At 44.1% G+C, this 19290-nt stretch overlaps 1 protein-coding gene across 1 annotated transcript in view; it reads left to right on the top strand.

Annotated features, from left to right (window-relative positions):
* The first annotated feature begins 18926 nt into the window (after window positions 1-18926).
* Prune2 (prune homolog 2 with BCH domain) overlaps window positions 18927-19290 on the top strand; it is a 181151-nt gene continuing 180787 nt past the window's right edge. Inside the window, exon 1 of the mRNA XM_042665612.1 lies at window positions 18927-19058. Coding sequence (XP_042521546.1) covers window positions 18927-19058 — 132 coding nt within the window. The remainder of the gene's footprint in view (window positions 19059-19290) is intronic.

Here is a 19290-nt window from a genome sequence, read left to right as displayed (position 1 = left end):
CTCTCTCTCTCTGTCCATCTCTTTCTGTCTCTGTTTTTCTCTCTCTTTCAAGCTCTTTCTTTCTGTCTCTCTTTTTTCTGCTTCTATCTCCTTTTCTCTCGTTCTCTGCCTCTCTGTCTCTCCCTCCTCATGCCCAAACCACACACATATATGGTAATTTACTGACATAAAGCATCTGAGAGGCTCTGGGATATGCTCATGTGTTTAAATAGTGTATAACACACTTTCCCCCAAATGTTTGGCTGCATTCATGCTTGCCACAACCTGTTTTGGGAAGTGCGTACCTATATCCCACCTCCCTGTCCAGCTTTTGAGGGTCAGTTGAGTTAAAACCATGGATTGCTTAGGGCAGGCTGACAGGCTACTCTAATGTAAGCTTTCTTCCAGGTGGAAACATATTTTTGAAAGTGTTTCATAATTCTCAGTTTTATGTGCTGGTCCAACATTTTGGTAACACAATGGACTGAAAGATAAGTCTATATTTCTGTACTTAAGACTGATACCCTGTGATTAAGGGGTGAAAATTAAGCAGCAAAAGTAGATAAATTAAAAAAAATTCTTTAGAGGAAATCTTAAAAAATGCTGCAATCCTAAAGGATTCCTATTAGGAAATGAGTCAAACCTGTAAGAATGAATGTTTGGTCTGCTTCAGTTTTGCAGGTTGTAAGGTAAGGAAACCACTAAAGACCACATTCTGGTTTGAATTCCGTTTTTCCTGTCAAAACTCATGCTCAAGCTAGATCACCACTGTGGGCAGCAGTAGGAGGGACCTGTAAGAGTTAGCTAGGTCATTAAGAGGGATTAATGCCTTTCCCACTGGACTGGGTTAATTCTTGTGACAGCAAACGAGTTCTTGCTCTTATGGACTGAATTAGTCACTGTGAGAGTGGGAGTTAGGAAACAAGTCTCCCCTCATTTTTCCTCTTCTAATAACAAATTACCACAATCTTGCCAGATGTGGCCTTCTGATCTTGGAGTTTTCTAGCTTCCGGAAACTATGAGCCCAAGTAAACCTCTTTACTTTGTAAGTAATCCAGTATCAGATAGGCTGTTATAGTAACTCATAGCAGAACAAGGCAGACCATGTCCTCATCTTATCCCCAAATCCCTTAAGACCATTTTATTTTATTTTATTTTTTTTTGGGTCCGGTCATGGGGCCTGAACTCTGGGCCTGGGCGCTATCCCTCAGCTCTTCAGCTCTACCACTTGAGCCACAGCGCCACTTCCGGCTTTTTTCTTTTTGCTTATGCGGTGCTGAGGAATCGAACCCAGGGCCTTGAGCATGCAAGGCAAGCGCTCTACCACTGAGCCACCTTCCCAGCCCAGACCATTTTAAAGCGGTTGGCGTTCTCTCCGTGATTCCTGTGGGGATTTGAGAACTCTGCATAATAGCTTTTGTGGTGCTAAATGATTTTTTAATTTTACAGTTAGAAATTTGGCGGTGAACAACACAAGAACAACACAAGTGAAACCAATGAGGCCACCGCAGAACTTCCTGGGCCACCTTTTTGCTCGTGACATTTTCTGCTCCTCCAGAAAATCCCTGCCTGAAGTCTCTTAGGCACTTATGTACATCAGGAATACAACGTCCCACCCACCCTTCCCTTTCCTTCTCCTTTTCGGCTGTCTTTAAAAAGAATCCTGTAATCTTAGCTACTCAGGAGGCTGAGGTTTGAGGATCATGGTGCAAAGCCAGCCAAGGCAAGGCAATTTGTGAGACTCTTATATCTCCCATTAACCACCAAAAAGTGGAGCTGTGGCTCAGATGGTAGAGTGCTCAAGTTTTGAGCACAAAAGCTTAGCAACAGTGTCCCTGAGTTCAAGCCCTCAAGATTGGCATCAATAACAACAACAACAACAACAAAAGCCTCTTGGCTCTGTAAATGACCCTGTGCCCTTGAAGTCAGTCTGCATTCTTGCATTCAGAGCCATCAATACCTTGACTTTCTAATGGCCTTAAGGACAATGCAATGGATTTGACCACAGTGCTGTTTTACTTTCTCTCCACCCCCCAAGAGCACAAGTTCTAAGAAATCAGCAGAACCTGCAGTGTCTTGCTGATGTGGCTATTGATCCCTAACTGCTTTGCTAAACAGCCTGATCAGCCCAAGAATCTATCAATAGCATCACGGCTGCTAACCCCCACTTCCTTTGCAGTCCAAATTCTGCCCCCCCCCCCCTCCCCGCCACTGAGCATCCCAAGGTCTGTACCTGAGTAGATTTTATTTTCAATATCCGGCAAGTGTATCATAAGAGAAATTTCATCTCCAAAGCCCAGTGGCTGGAAATTATATTCTTAAAGGTAGCAGCTACCTCTCCATGGGAGGAAAAACATGAGTTGTACATTACTTGTAATTCTAAGAACAATTGCTTTCCTCAAATGACAGAAAGTCATCCATACTTGGTCAATATACTCCTTCCCTCCTTCCCTCCCTCCCTTCCCTCCCTCCCTTCCCTCCCTCCCTCCCTCCCTCCCTCCCCCCTCCCTCCCTCCCTTCCTTCCTTCCTTCCTTCCTTCCTTCCTTCCTTCCTTCCTTCCTTCCTTCCTTCCTTCCTTCCGCTGATGCTGGGGCTTGAACTCAGGTTCTCATGGTTGCTCAGCATTTTTGCTTATGGCTGGTGTTCTACCACTTGAGCCATGCCTCCAGCTTGGGCCTTTTGCTGGTTATTTGGAGATCAGAGTCTTTTAGATTTGCTGGCCCAGGCTGGCTGTGAATTGTGATTCTCAGATCTCAGGTCGCTAGGATTATAAATGTGAACCACTGGTGCTCAGATTTCACTGTTTCTTAAACATGAATTGAACACATCTCAAGAGAGGTAACAACTCGGGAAGGTTGCTTTGGGGTGTATGATTGAAGGGGTAGCAGGCAGAGCATGCATTCCTGTAATCTCCACTACTGAGGCTCTGGAGGGAAAGCTGTCAGGTGAACGCAGGAACCTCTCTCTGGAAAACAAACTAGAAGCAGAAAGGCCGGGGCAGGACTTAGCAAGTGCAGAGATCTTGAGTACCAACTCTGGTACTGCCAAAAAGAAAAGAAGAAAAAGAAGCCAGGTGCTGGTGGCCCACACCTGTAATCCTAACTCCTCAAGAGGCCGAGATCTGAGGAGCATGGCGCAAAGCTAGGCAGGGCAGAAACGTCTCCGTGAGACTCTTAGCTCCAATAAACTACCCCAAAAGCTGGAAATGGAGCTGTGGATCAAGTCATAGAGCACTAGTCTTGAGAAAAAATAAGCCCAGGGACAATGCCCAGGTTCTGAGTTCAAGCCCTAGAACCAGCACAAGACAAAAAGAAAAGAAAAGAAAGTGTTGAGTGCAAAAATACTTGGGATTGAAGTCTGAAAAATCATTCCTTTGATTTTTTTAAAAGAAGAAACCTTCTTTCCTTCCTTCCTTCCTTCCACCCCTCCCTCCCTCCTCCCTCCCTCCCTGCTTGCTTGCTTGCTTGCTTGCTTCCTTCCTTCCTTCTTTCCTTCCTTCCTTCCTTCTCCTCCCTCCCTCCCTCCCTCCCTCCCTCCCTCCCTCCCTCCCTCCCTTCCTTCGTTCCTTCCTTCCTTCCTTCCTTTTGCCAGTCCTTGGGCTTGAACTGCCCCTGAGCCTCTTTGTGCCCAAGGTTAGCACTGTACCTCTTCCAGCTTTTTCTGAACAGTTTATTGGAGATAAGAGTCTCAGACTTTACTTTCCAGACTGGCTTCAAACTACAATCCTCATATCTCAGCCTCTTAAGTAGCTAGAATTACAGGCTAGACTTACAGCTAGAATTATGCCTGCCTAGGTTTTTCTTTAAAATGAGCTTGCTTCTGGAATTGTCTTCTTCACTTCAACTTTTTTTCTTTGTTCTAAAGTATTAAAGCTGAAAGGGATCCAAGTGATCATCCATTTTGGCCTCATTATTTCAGAGATGAGATGAAGAATCTGAGGCTGAGAAGACAGGCATGTGGAGATCATGGTCTCACAGCTAGTTAGTAGAAGGGTTGGGCTCAATATTCCGTGTCTCCTGCCTCTTTTCCAGCAAGCTTTATGTATCTTACAGCATCCTGAGGAGACAACTTTCTTTCAAATGTGTCAGCCTGCATTAAATTCCTTGCCTAAAAGTATTGCATGTAATACAGTTTGATTAGTGTTTCTCTGGAGTCCCTGCGATTCTAGAGATGGCAGGCATTGGGGGTAATTATGTATAAAATTTCCCCTTGGGTTTGAGTCACTTCTAAGATCCAGTGGTTATTTTAAAGCTCGTGTGTACAGTGGCATGTGTGGATACCAGGAGCAGTATTGAAACGAGAGCTGGAATGAATGTCAGGCACTGATGATCTTCGTTAGTTCCACTAAAAGATGGGACTCAGTCCACCCACCCGCGACACCAGATGTGCTGCGTGTGTCTGTGTGAGACTGGGTAGCACAGAAAGAAAGGCAAGCCTAAATCCACTTATAGCTATGGAATCGATAGAATTCATTGCCTGCTTTGGAAGAGTCTTGAAGAATCCTAGAACAGGCCAGTGTTGTGGTCAGAATAAATCTGTTCCCAGGCTTTTTGGCAGTGTGGGTGACAGAGGTGACATACTTTTAAATTCAACAGTATACCCTGTTTCTAAACAGAACATCCTATTCCTAAACAAAAATATCTTTGATGGTGCTCTGTAATTCCCTTCACTCAAATCCAAAGAGATTTGAATTCTATGTATTTGTTGTCTATATCTTTATTTCCATCTACCCACTGGCTTTGTTTATCCTAGATTGTTTCTCTGGGGTAGACTGAGTCACCTGTCTACCAACTGGTTTTGCAAGCAGACCTGTGAAAATGATGGTGGGAAATAGAAATTCCTATTGTCACTAGAGACATGTCTCTTAAGGTCTGTGTGTTGAACTGACATGGAGAGTTTGCCCAAAGTACAGCTATGTGGGCCCAACACTAGATCTAGCCAATCAGCTGTGGCAAAAAGGGAAGCAGAGAGGCTCTGTGTGTGTGTGTGTGTGTGTGTGTGTGTGTGTGTGTGTGTGTGTGTTGGCAGTACTGAGATTTGAACTCACGGATTCTCATTCGTTTAGACACATGCTCTACTGCTCTACTCCCTCCATCCCTTTATACTCTATTTACTTTGGAGATAGGGTCTCAGTTTTCCACCTGGACCATCAGGCCCAAGATATTTTATTCATGCTTCCTAGCTAGTTGGGATGACAGACGTGTACCACCATGTCCAGCTTTTTCTGTTGAGATGGGGTCTTGTGGAACTTTTTGCCCAGGCTGGCCTGGAGACCCCAGCCTCTCATTAGCTAGGATTTTTATAGATGTGTGTTACCACACCTGGCTATTGGTTGAGATGGGGTCTTTCCAACATTTTGCCTGGAGTAGAATGTACATGTGGAGCTAACATTTTAAAACTGGTTACTCATTTTGAAGTACAAAAAAATCGAGTTAAAATAAATAAAAACTGAGCACTGGTGGCTCATGCCTGTCATCCCAGCCACTCAGGAGGCTGAGGACTGAGGATCGTGATTTGAAACCAGCTTGGGCAGGAAAGTCCATGAGACTCTTGTCTCCAATGAACCACCAGAAAACTGGAAGTGGCTCAAAGTACTAGAGCACTCACCTTGAGTGAAAATGCAAAGCTGCAGTGAGTTCAAGCCCCACAACTGACCTAAATAAATACATAAATAAAATTTGTCACCGCTAATTTTCTGCTAATTTGTTATTCATGAAGTCCCCAGCAGGCTGGCACTACCTTTCCCTTTTTCTGATCACATCTTGTGATAGTAAGTGGCCTCTGTGAGGTGAACATTCTTTCTCTTTTCCTTTGTCTCTTTTTTTTGTATCTCATACATCTCTGTTGAGTTAGGGACATTGCTTAGCATACTTCATATTAGGTTAGAATCATCATATTAGAATTTATGTATCTGGGTTCTTCAAATGCAAATTCTAAATTAAGCAGCGATGCCAGGTGAAGCTCCAGGAATGAGAGGGGTTGTGTCCGTTCACCGTCTGTCTAGTTAAGAAAAGATTCTAGATTCAATCTTTCTCAATTTTTTTCATCACTTTCTCATTTTTTCCATTAGTGTAAGGGAAACTTAAGAAGCTCTGTATAGAGTTCCAGCTGAATAGCTGTCAACATCGGTGCTGATGATCGCTTCTTGGGGGCCATTTGCCCATCTTTCCTGCAGCAATAAACTTACCGCTCCGTCCTCCCCCGCCGCCCAGTGGAACCAACATGTACTTCCTGACATGCTTTCTCATGCTATTTAAGAGGTTGTGAACTTCTTAGAATATTATTATCATTGTTATTACTTTCCCCAGTAGAACGGATGATAAACCAGATGTAGTCTGAACAAATATTTCTTCCAGTAATTGGATTTTTGGTATTTAATATGACCAACATAGAACTCTTTGGAGACATTAGGCCCTCCTTCCATTTAAAATGATAACCCCAACCAAAGCAGAGACCCCGAGTGCTGATATTGCCGTTTGGTATTCATAATTAAGATAACTTTATTTGTGTGCATAACTCACGAGTACATCTCCCTACTAGATGAACGAGCAAGCGTCATGGTGACAAGATAAGTTGCCCTGTGTTGTTCCATGTCTGTAGTCTAAGGATTCCATAGTTTTAATTGGTTCCCCGCAGACTAGCATTCAGAAGCATCTGGTATGGAAAATGCTGACTGCTTTTGTTACCTTGTGGTTTAGTATTTGTGGTGGCCCCGGTTTACTTAGCCTTAAATGTGATCATGAGGTTACTTGTCACATGTTTTGGTTTGTACTTTTTCCGAATCTATCCATGGAATGTTAAATGCTATGGTTAAATACATGGAATGTTAAATGCTATGGTTAAATACATGGTGTGATCCAGTAGCCCATTTACAAGGGGGCAGAAAACGAATTCACCATCTCCTTTATCGTGGGTTTGTGCTGTGCGCGATCAGCTTTCTCTCGCCTCCTGTGCAGTTTTGAAGGCACTGGGAGGCTGCCTTCAATTATGTGTGAGAATCGGATGTGCTGTCGGGAGCCAAGAGGTACAGTAGAACTCTCTGGTGCCTTGTTTGGGAGATTTACCCACAATTCCGTGCTAGGGGATTACAGATGTGAAATTAGACTCATGGATGGAAGAAGTAACCAGCTGTACTTGGGATATTAGAAGCACTCTGATCCTTGGGTGGTTTCCTCTGGGGGGGGGGGGTGGCGGGAATGTGTCTAGATGCTGCCTGAATTCTTGATGTTTCTGAGACTACACACAAGCCTTCTTTTTTTTTTTATATTATGGAAATTGGAAAGCCTATACAAAAGTGAAGAGAATTTTCACCGTGTGCTATTGGTGGTCTATGTTTTACTATTTCAATTTTCTAGGGCTGCACTAACCAATTACTAAAACCTGAGTAGCTTCAAGAACAGAAAGGTGCCATTGCTGGAGGCTGGAAGTTTAAGGTCAAGGTACTGGCTGGGCCTGTGGGTGTGAAGGGAGAATCCATCCCAGAACCTCACCTATGGACAGCACAGGACTTGGCTTGTAGATGGGCCACTTTCCCTGTGGATACGTTATCTTCTGTGTGTGTGTGTGTGTGTGTGTGTTCAAATTTCCTTTTTTAGGGTACGGGCAGACTCATTTTGCACTAGGGCCCCCTAGTGGCCGCGCCCCTCGTCCTGTTCTATGTGAATGGCGGCCCCAGCAGTTGGGAAAGTGAGGGTCTCCTTGCTGTCAACTTTGTTGTTAACTAGGTACTCTTCTTTCACTGTTTCTCTGGTCAGCTGACATTTACCACTCAAGCTATAGGAGCACAGCTTCCCCACTGGCTGGTTCCAAGCTTGCCCCGTGCTGCCCTCTCTCTCTCTTGTGTTTGTTTCGTATTTTACTGTCAGTGCCTCCCTCCCGCCACACCCAGAAGCCAGCCACCAAAGATTGGCTCAGATCTGTGTGTGCGTAAGGGGGGAGGGAGGAGAAAGGGAGGGAGGGAGAGAGAGAGAGAAGGAGAGAGAGAGAGAGAGGCCGTATGTGTGTGTTCTGAGGCTTGAACCCGGGGTGTGTGGCTGCTGTGTCCCTTTTGATCAAGGCTAGTGCTCTACCACTTGAGGCACAGCTGTACTTCCAGCTTTTTGGTGGTTAATTGGAGAAAAGAGTCTCATGGACATTCCTGCCTGGAAAGAGTCTCGTGGGTTTTCCTGGGTTGGCTTTGAACCTTGAACCTCAGATATCAGCTCCCTGAGTAACTAGGATGACAGGCCTGAGCCACCAGCACCCAGCCAGGTTTGTTTTTTAAAGGATAGATTCTTTATCCGTTTCACTGTAAAACTTTGAAGAGTGACTGAAATCATGAGCAAATGAAAGTTACTTTTTGAGCCAGATGGTGACGGCGGCTCACGTCTGTAATCCAAGCTACTCACTCACAAGGCAAAATCTGAGGACTGTGGTCTGAAGCTAGCCCAAGGAGACATATCTTCAAGGCTCTTATCTCCAATTAACTAGCAAAATCCAGAACTGGAAGTATGGCTCAAGTGGTAGAGTCCCAGCCCTGCTGCAAAATAGCTAAGGGAGAGAGAAAGAGAGGCCCTAGGTCCAAGCCCCTGTACCTCGCATATACACAAAATTATATTAATATAATCAATGGAATCTTAGCTGCTACAGGATTCTAGGGGAAACAAAAACAAGCTAAGGAAGGGAACACAGGACAGGACTTTGATCTACAACGGAAGAAAAACAGTACTTCCTTATATTAGTTCAGGATCACTGCTAAAATATTACTCCTTTGAGTCTTCCTATTTTGAATTCACTTAGCCCAAATTTTCTACTTGGTGGGAAATTGACAAGTATTTACAATGTGACTACTGTTTCTACATGAGGAAAAAGGCTTTATGTTCATGCTGTAGGGGTGAAAACTGTTCAGCCCAAGGGGTGCATAAGGCCTATGAAGTCATTCGGTACCTGTCAGCATATTGACTTCATGGGGTCTGTCTGCTTGTATTGATAAATTGGGTCTACGAATAATGTTACAAATACCTAACTGACTCCTACAAAAAACAAAGGTTCTCCCTGCTCCTACCATGCAGGGGCTCACATGATTATAAGGCAGAAATGTTAGGTTGAAGTTAGAAAAAGCTCTATCATAAGGAAAATAAACGACATAATGGTTAGTCTTTAATTCTGATTTTACGTCGTTCATTATTACACAGAGCTACTAGCCCAGATAAATGAAGGTTTAACAAAGATGGGTGAAAAATGTAAAGGCTGATGTCATCTATGTTATAGGTGCTTGTTGTAGAGAAAGATTTTGGTATTCTTTTCTTTCTTTTTTTTTTGGTCGTCGTGGGGCTTGAACTCTGGGCCTGAATGCTGTCCCTCAGCTCTTCAGCTCAAGGCTAACACTTTACCACTTCAGCCACAGTGCCACTTCTAAGATTTTGGTATTCTTATGCTTTTTTACTATGTATTATTGAAGCCCCTAATATTTGGAAAGTTTTTATTTCAGTTTTTAGATATGTCTTTTTTATTGACAGCTCAAAAATAAAAAAATGAAAACCAAAATCTTCTAATGTATTGGATTTTTGAAGGTGATTTTCTTAGACTATAAAGGGGAAAAAACTTGCTTGAAAATTTCTGTATTAAAGGTATTTTTCTGCAATCTATTCAGTTGATTATTCTCATTACAACTTGACAAACGAATTCAAACTGATAAATATTAAAATGTTTGCAATTGAGATATTCTACCTGAAGACTCCAGGCAATTTTCTTAATAGAAGACACAGACAAAGGGAAAATTTTAGAGTAACTGGAAAATGGCTTGTTTGTTAGAATCATAAAATCATGTAATTCTAAAGTAGAAAGGATGATAATTTCCATTGAGAAAGGATGTTAGCAGAACTTGAAACTTGACTAGTAGGAATACATTTATATTTTTGAAGAATCAATGTAATAATTCAGAAATTGTATGTGTGTGCATTTCTCTATCTTCATCTATAGCTCCATCCTACTAAGCTCCTTTATGGCAAAAACAGGAAATTTAATAAGCCTTTATTGAATAAGTAACTACTGCGTGCCAAGTACTATTTAGTTTTTTAAAGTTTGTAAGATATTATACCATGCATTGGCATGTGTGTGTGTGTGTGTGTGTGTGTGTGTATGAGAGAGAGAGAGAGAGATTAGAGGTCATTTGCAAGGTGAAAGTTCTTCTGTCACTGAAAAATACACATGTAATAAGTAATGGCATCATTAAAACTGTCATATTTGCAAAGTACAGTAATTGCTCCGCGCATCCCTTGTACATTTCCTGGTGAACTGCGTAAGTGCACGGTACATAAAAACCACCTTGTCCTCCCTCCTGCTTCTAACCGCTGATCTGTTCATTACTGTCATGTCTGAGCGGGCTTCAGACACACCAGGTGTGTGGTGTCACCAGCCTGACGTCTGCTTCAAATACAGACATTTACACTCGTGAGTATTAAAGCCATAGATCTTCCTATGACAACAGAATGCTGACTGCAGAAAATCAAAGCTTCTGGGAAAAGCTTTGTGAGTGCATCTTGGCTTGTTCGTGGGGGCAGAAGACCTGACTAATTAGCTCCAGACTTTCCAATCTGAAATAATTAAAGTAACTCCAGCGATCTGTGCCACCAAGTGGCTGGCCATCGAGTGGCAGGCCACAGAAAGGGCCATGAGTTAACATGTTCTGATTTTAACCCAGACTCATGGGAGAAAGTTCTGGAACTTGGTGTACAGCGACAGGGGGATTTTGGCACAAAGGTCCCACACCTACCTCATTTTAAAACAGACTTAATTTCTTGACAATCTTATGGGCAAGAGAAAAAGGGAGAGAGAAAAGGGAGAGAGAGCTCTATATTGTATTTCTTTTGTTTGTTTGTTTTTTTTTGGTCTGGTCGTGGGGCCTGAACTCTAGGCCTGGGCGCTGTCCCTCAGCTCTTCAGCTCAAGGCTAGTGCTCTACCACTTGAGCCACAGTGCCACTTCCAGCTTTTTTTTTTTTTCTGCTTATGTGGTGCTGAGGAATCGAACCCAGGGCCTCATGCATGCAAGGCAAGTGCTCTACCACTGAGCCACATTCCCAGCCCTACATTGTATTTCTGATCTATTTGTACTTCATGAATACTGGCAGGGTTTCATATATTCATTTCTTCTATTAATTATCCATCCATGTCCTTTACCTGTTATCCCATTTCATTGTTTATCTTTTTGAAAATTGACATGTAGGGACTCTTTGCTAAATGTATTGTCCTTTAAATGGCAAGATAGTACAAATATGAAAGCACTTAGTTCCACTGCTTTATAAATCATTTATCATTATCCTACCAAAATTCCACTGTATGTTTCAGAACATCTAATAATGATATATTCAAAACCTTAGCTTCCTGTTGAGTTTATTTTGCCATTTGATATAAGACAAAACAGAAACAAATGCATTTACGTGTGTTTTGGTACTGGAGACTGAACTCAGGTCCTAGGCATACTATCCCTTAGTATTTTTGCTCAAGGTTGGTGTTCCGCCGCTTGAACCACAGTCCTACTTCTGGCCTTTGGTGATTAATTGGAGTCCTGTGAGCTTTGGTGGTTAATTAGAGTCTTATAAACTCTCCTGCCCATCCTGGCTTTGAACTGCAATCTCCAGATCTGTACCGCCTGAGTAGCTAGGATTACAGACATGAGCCAAATGCATTTTAGTTTTTATTTTATTTATTTATTTTGTCAATTCTGGGGCTTGATCTCTGGGCCTGGGCACTGTCCCTGAGTTCCTTTTGCTCAAGGCTAGCACTCTACCATTTAAGCCACAGTGACACTTCCAGCTTTTTCTGGGATTAATTGGAAATAAGAGTCTCATGCTCTTTCCTGCCTGGGTTGGCTTCAAACCATGCTCCTCAGATCTCAGCCTCCTGAGTAGCTAGGATTATAGGTAGAGCCACCAGTGACAAATACATTTTAATCAAGTGCTAGGAGATGTAGGCACATTGAGTCTAGAAGGTGATATTGCAACATTATCCAACAGCAGAGTTGATAGGTTAGGAAAACCATGACGTAAAGTTTGTGCCTTGATCTTTAGTGCCCAAAATGATAATACCATATTTAATAATGCACAATATGCATATTACATACTTATTGTAGCTTATTGAACAGGTATTCCATAGATATCCAAGGCCAGGGAACAAAGCATCTTATTGATATTACCCATGTTAATTGTAAATATATATATATATATACATATATATATATATATATATATATGGCAAGAGAGAGAGAGAAAGAGAGAGAGGCAGACAGACAGATAGACAGACAGATTGATTATTTTTGTCAGTCATTGGGCTTGAATTCAGAGCCTGGGCACTCTCCCTGAGTTTTAAGTTTGTGCTCTACCACTTGAGCCACAGTGCCACTTCTGGTTTTCTGGTGGTTACTTGGAGATAAGAGTCTCACAGAGTTTCCTGCCCAGGTTGGCTTCCAAACATGATCCCAGCCTCCTGAGTAGTTAGGATTACAGGCGTGAGCCATTGGTGCCTGGCTATACTTTTTTTTTTTTTTTTGTGGGTCATGGGGATTGAACTCTGGTTCTGAGCACTGTCCCTAAGCTCTTCAGCTCAAGGTGAGTGCTCTACCGCTTGAGCCACAGCACCACTTCCTGGCTAAATTATTTTAATAGTTTATTGACAAATGATAGTAGGATAAACTTCCCAAAATGTAGCAGAGAAAATGTGAAGACAGTAATATTTTGGGATCCACATAAAGAAAGCAATCTAAAGCACTCATCTTAAGTAATCATAAAAAAATACAAATCAAATGTTAATATAATATTTTACCTATTACTGTGATAATGGTTACATACACAGTTGAAGACTGGAGAATTTGCTTTGTTTTGTTGTTTTGTTTTGTTTTTGAGATCCCATTAATAGTGATGAGGACATAGGCTATGGAAAATATGAATTTATCTGAGTTGGCTAAGTTTCAGTTTTATCAGGCAGGGAGGCAATTAAATTACCTCATAGTCCATTTCAATCTTACCTTTGAAAGCCTTTTGTCTTTTCCTAATTTATTTATACTCATCCACTAGGCCACCAATGAAATTATGACATTTATGAGAAAATTAAATATAAAATGCCTGTGCCCTTAATTTGCAGATTCTGGTAAATGCTTTTGCTTTAACCTGTGACCTGAGATACAGCTCTGAGGAGAAACCAATGACAATCTCCTAATCACTTACTGGTTTTTAATATTAGCTATTAAAAATATTTCTTTGTAAGTGGGGTCTCATATGTAGCCTGGGCTGGTTTCAAAAGCACAGTTCTTCTGCCTCAGTAGCTGGGATTATGAGTATACACCAGCATGGGTGGTTTTATTATTATTTCTTAATTATTAGAATGATTCTAGACATGTGGCTAGTGGGCCTGGGTATCCTATTGGCAATTTGTTTTTAGCAGGCATCTATTTTTCTTCCAACCCCCCCGCCCCCAACACACACACCATGATCTCAGGAAGCCTAGAAATAGGTGAACCACAGCTCAGGAGGGCACTGGTATGGGAGTAAGTCCCTATCCTAAAAGCAAGGCTGGAGGTGTGGCTTAGCAGTCTCGTGACAGCCTCACGAGCCTGAGAGCCTGAGGCCTTGTGTCCAAACTCTAGAAAACAAATGCTCACACACATACAAACTCACAGAAGTGGGAGAATTCCTTTCCTCACACACGGAAGCAAATCACATACTCCTAGTACCTCCTCCCTAATTGAGAATAATAATAAAGAAGAAGAGGAGGCTCCCCAGTGCAGAGTGTGCAATCTCCAAAGAAGGCCGGGCTTAGGGGAGGGGCAGTTGAGCCCGTGCACCTCTTGTCTTCTTATTAACTCCAAGTGAATGCCAGGTCCTGGGTCCAGAAGGCAGCTGTGGGGCGGGGGGGGGGGGGTACGGACAAGGGCCTAGCTCCTTCCCAGGAGACCCCCTGCATGTACGGCTGCCATGATCATGAGTCAGACTCTGGGGATGGAAGGAGGAGCCCGATGTGCTTCTTACCACCCTGTTGCTACACTAGTTCTGTACCCAGGAAGAGAAGGGTGGGAGGCGGAGCAAACCAGGCTACAGAGAACCTCAGAGAGCTGTGGGCATCCCCAGGGCCATCCAGCCTGCAAAAGGAAGGGAGGCCTGCTGCCCTGCTCAGCTCTGTGCAGGATACAGTCCCTTTGGCTAACAGGATGTCTCTCCTCACACGGGCCACGCAGGGAAGATGATCTAGAGAACTTCTCCTGAATCTGACCTTCTCTTTACCTGGAGGAAGTCTTGGACCCAGACAGAGAGAGTGGTGTTGGGAACAAAGGACATTGTATCAAACGAAAGTTTAAAAAGCCCCTGGGCAGTGGTGGCTCGCCTGCAATCCTAGCTACTGGGAAGATCTGAGTATCATGGTTTGAAGCCAGCCCAGGCAAGAAAGGCCATGAGACTCTTGTCTCCAAATAACCATCAGAAAACCAGACGTGAGGCTGTGGTTCCAAGTGGTAAAGCACTAGCCTGTAGTGAAAAAGCTCAGGGACAGCACCCGACACAAATAAAAGCAAAAACCATTTTAAAAAAGCAAAGAAAAAAATGCTTCTACGCGTTGAGAGCTCATCAGAATCTGGGACTCTCCCAACGGAGAGCTTTCATGTTCTTCTCTAGTCTCGATTTGTGTTTTTGATAAGAAAGAAATGCCATCACCGTAAGTCAGATGCAGTATGACAGAATTAACAAAGCAAAGGTAATGACGGGCAGTAGCATTTAAAAAGTAATTGATGACAGACATGCACCTCTATGTACAGCCATCGACTGAGAAGGGGAAGGCTGCTTTGTGAACTTTTCTGGACAGGCTGGATTTGAACCACGATCCCCCCATTTTCAGCCTCTGAAGTAGGCTAATCCTAGGATTATGGACATGAGTCATTAGAACCCAGTATTTTTGAAATGAAATCAATTGCAGTTAAGTGTTTTTGGAAAAAAAACTTCATGGAATTTTTACGAAAAGGCCGGGGGGAGGATGATTTTTGAGAAGTCATAGCGTGACTGTTGCCAGGCTGTTTGAATAAGTGTTTACTACAGGAGTTTTGAGGTGCAAGTTACAGGCAAGAGACACTGTTTCTGCAAGGCTGGAGTTAGGAAACAGGACCTAAGAGTACCTCAGTTGCTGAAAACCCTCCTAACTCAGCAATTCTGTTCTCTGTGGGAAAGTTTGAAAGTGTTTTTACCTAACAGTGCAACTTCCTGTAATGGACAGTGGAAGGTGAACACGTAGGCATTTTTCTGGGTTTTTAAGTGCTAGGAAATTAACTTCAATATGAAGTCTCATCTCAATGGTATATAGGATTATACCTTGAAAGCATTGAGATCTAGTATAGTGATATATTCAATATGTTTTCTTGTATACATCGGTTACTGGAAGACTGTCGATTCATTCTGGCAGTGTATTTAGATGGCAAAAAGGCTTAGTTACCCTTCCATCTAATTATCAGTATCCTAGTTTGAAGTGGGCTTGGGAGTGCTGACTTTAGGCATTAACAGTAAATCTTCTTTGCTGTTTGGCCTGAAATTCCTTTCTGCTTGCTGTGCTTGTGTTGATATTGGGGAAAGAGTATTTACGTAGCAGATCTAGTCATCTGATGATCTTACAAAGCCTTGAGTAGAAAACATACACATAGGTAGCAACTCTCTGAATATGCTGGGCACTTACTTATCTCAGGGCCTTTGCCCTTGCTGATCTGTCAGCCTGAGACATTGTTAAGTTCTACTCTCTGACTTCAGGTCTTTATTCTGGCACGACTTTCTCAGTAAGACTCACCTCAGCACCCTGCTTTTGTGCAAATGTTTCTTCTTTTCCACTTTACATTATCTGGTTAATTTGTCTCATTATATCCTCAGCACTACAGTCAGAATGCTGTAAGATGGGGATTTTTTTGATTTTTGGTCCATTGGTTCATTGATGTATCCCTAGAGCTTAGAATGTGCCACACACAAGCAGGTTTCCACAGGTGTGGTGTTAATAATGTGTTGAATGGATGAAATTGTATACAGGTCACTTTGGTTTGGGCATGACTTTCCTATCATAGGCCAATTCAAACTGTTGAAGGGACATCAGTATTAAAGTTGAACGTTGAGCTGTTTGCCATTGGCTCACGTCTATAATCCTGGCTACTCAGGAAGCTGAGATCTAAGGATCACAGTTTGAAGCCAGCCTGGGCAGCAAAGTCCATGAGACTCTTGGGTTTGTTGTTGTTGTTTGTTTGTTTGTTTTTGTTAGTCATAGGGCCTGAACTCTGGATCTGGGCACTATCCCTCAGCTCTTCAGCTTAAGGCTAGCACTCTACCATTTGAGCCACAGCACCGCTTCCAGCTTTATTCTACTTATGTGGTGCTGAGGAATCGAACCCAGAGCCTCATGCATGCGAGGCAAGCACTCTACCACCTTCCCAGCCCTGTTGTTACTGTTGGGGTTTTTTTGGTGCTGGTAGTGAGGCTTGAACTCAGGGCCTGGGCACTGACCCTTTGCTCTTCACTCAAAGCTAGCACTCTACCACTTGACCCATAGCTCCACTTTCAACTTTCTGGTGGTCCATTGGAGATTGGATTCTCATGGACCTTCCTGCCCTGGCTTGGCTTCAAACTGTAATCCTCAGATCTCAGCTTCTTTTCTTTTCTTTCCCTTCCTTCCTTCCTTCCTTTCTTTTCTTTTCTTTTCTTTTCTTTTCTTTCTGTCTGTCTGTCTGTCATGGGGCTTGAATCTGGGCCTGGGCTCTGTCCCTGAGCTCTTCAGCTTAAGGCTAGCACTCTTCTATTTGAGCCACAGTGCCACTTTCGGTTTTCTGGTGGTTTATTGAAGATATAAGAGTCTCACAGACTTTCCTGCCTGGGCTGGCTTTGAACTACAATTCTCAGATCTCAGCCTCCTGACTAGCTAGGATTACAGGTGTGAGCCACCAGCGCCTGGCTCTCAGTTTCTTGAGTAGGATTATAGGTTTGAACTACCAGCACCTAGCTCATGAGATTCTTAACTCCAATGAACCACCAAAAAAGCCAGAAGTAGAGCTGCTGCTCAAGTAGTAGAGCATCAGCCTTGAGTGACAATACTGAGGGACAGTACTCAGGCCCTGAGTTCAAGGCCCCAAGACTGGTTCAAAAAAAAAAAAGATTGAATGTTGAAAAAGATGAACAGAATGAAAACAGGAAGTGCAATTGGCCAAGGCAGTAAAGTTACCCAGGACTTGTCTGGGGTGCTGGTCTTTGCCTGTGACTCAAGACTACTTGAAGTAACTGAGGATTGACTTTTCTGAAACCAGTTGTAGCCCTTGGAGAAAGTGGCATTAAGTGATATTGGCCATTCAGAAGCAGATTCGTCCTTCCAGAAACAGGACCAAAAAACTCCCCTTCCTCCTTGAACGTCTAGATTTTGCAGATGAGAGAAACATGATACTTGTCTTTGTGAGCCTGGCTTATCTCTCTCAGCATGGAGGTCTGCAATTCCATCCGTTTTCTTGCGGATGACATAATTTTATGCTGATGGAAGAAGGCATTTAGGCCTGGAGGCTGGAGATGAGGGAGGATGAATATTCCCAGCAATCCTTCTCCAGCGGCTCAGCTGCTGATGGATTTAAGTGTAAAACTCCCAGAAAACGAAATGAGATTGGACATGGGGCTCTGGGTTTGTGGAGAAGAAGTAGGAAATGGCCACAGTCCTGCTGGGACAGAGCAGCTTTAGGGCTCAGACTGTCCTCTGGGTTCAGCAAAATCCTTCCACTGCTGTCCCATAGGTGGGACCATCGCTGCAGCATGACCAGCTCCACAGCGGCTTCCCGGGACTCGTTCCTGACCATTGGAATCACTTCCCAGTCTCTCTCTCTCTGTCTCTCTTTTGGCCAGTCATGGGACTTGAACTGGGGACCTGGGCACTGTCTCTAAGCTTCTTTTGCTCAAGGCTAGCACTCTACCACTTAAGCTACAGCACCACTTCTGGCTTCTTCTGTGTATGTGGTACTGAGGAATCGAACCCAGGGCTTCATGCATGCTAGGCATTCTACCACTAAGCCACATCCCCAGCCCAGTCCCCAGTCTCTTGTGCCTGTGCTTTCTCTGCTTGCACAGGCAGGGTTGTTCACGTGTGGTAGGAAGCAGACTGAGGTACGCTCTCATTCCTTGGGCTGGTGCACGGGGAAGATCCACATGGCTCAGTTCATACCTTATTTCTGCAAGCAGACACTGGTGTGTGAGCGTGGACTCCATGCTGTCTTGCTTCCATGGCCCTCCATCTCTCTCCTCCCTGATGGCTACTTGTAGGAAGGGGGCACTCAGAAGTACCTACAGTGTTTTGAGCCTCTGATAGGGGTTTTAAGGCTCACTGGTAGGCATCGTGTTCTGGAGATGTCCTTCCTGTATGGCTCAGCATTCGCCACCAGGATGACATTTCCACCATGGTGATATGATTTCTAGAAGCTTCTCTGTAATGAAAGCACGTAGCTTCGGCAGTTCTTCGGCAGGCAACGCGTTGGGCCAGGTGGTCTCAGGAGCTTATGTTCTTCACTGGAATTGCCCGTTGAGAGGCAGCGAGGCAGCTAGTGCCCAGGTAGAACCTGGACAGTGGGCTGACACCTTTTGATGGAGGGGGATGGAGGTAGGAACAGGGTGTGAGAACCTGGGAGCCAGGAACTGACTGGGATTGGCAGATGTGGGTGGGTGGGAGCTGGGAACTGACTGGGATTGGCAGATGTGGGCGGGTGGGAGCTGGGAACTGGTTGGGATTGGCAGATGTGGGCGGGTGGGAGCAGGGAACTGACTGGGATTGGCAGATGTGGGCGGGTGGAGCTGGGAACTGATTGGGATTGGCAGATGTGGGCGGGTGGGAGCTGGGAACTGGTTGGGATTGGCAGATGTGGGCGGGTGGGAGCAGGAACTGACTGGGATTGGCAGATGTGGGCGGGTGGCATTTGAAGAGGCCAGGACCATGGGAGAATTTCAGATGCGAGAAGAAAGCAGGCAGAAGAGAGAGGAGCGAATGGGCAGAGAGACACGAGACCCCAGACCCCCGCCTCGGTGTTTTCCATTTCAGTGTGTGATGGCTCTGACCTACACCAGGGTGAACACACTTCTCTTTAAAGGAAGAGGAGATCTCAGAACCTGGGTACCAAAACAAGTCGGTGAGGGGTGGTGCTACAGCACTGCGCTGGCTGGGTTCAGCATGCAGACGTGGCATGCTCTCTTCCCCACCAGTTCCCCTGGGCACTTCCGGCGAGGGGACCCTGAAATGATGGTGGCATTGTAGGATGGCTAGATCCGGGCAGAGCAATCAGGCTGACTGCTTCCTGGCT

This window comes from Dipodomys spectabilis, unplaced genomic scaffold (genome assembly GCF_019054845.1).
Source record: "Dipodomys spectabilis isolate Male_0828 unplaced genomic scaffold, ASM1905484v1 ptg000335l, whole genome shotgun sequence".
Classification (NCBI taxonomy): Eukaryota; Metazoa; Chordata; class Mammalia; order Rodentia; family Heteromyidae; genus Dipodomys; species Dipodomys spectabilis.
The sequence above is the reverse complement of the archived record's forward strand: the minus strand, read 5'-3'. Positions and strand labels throughout refer to the sequence as shown.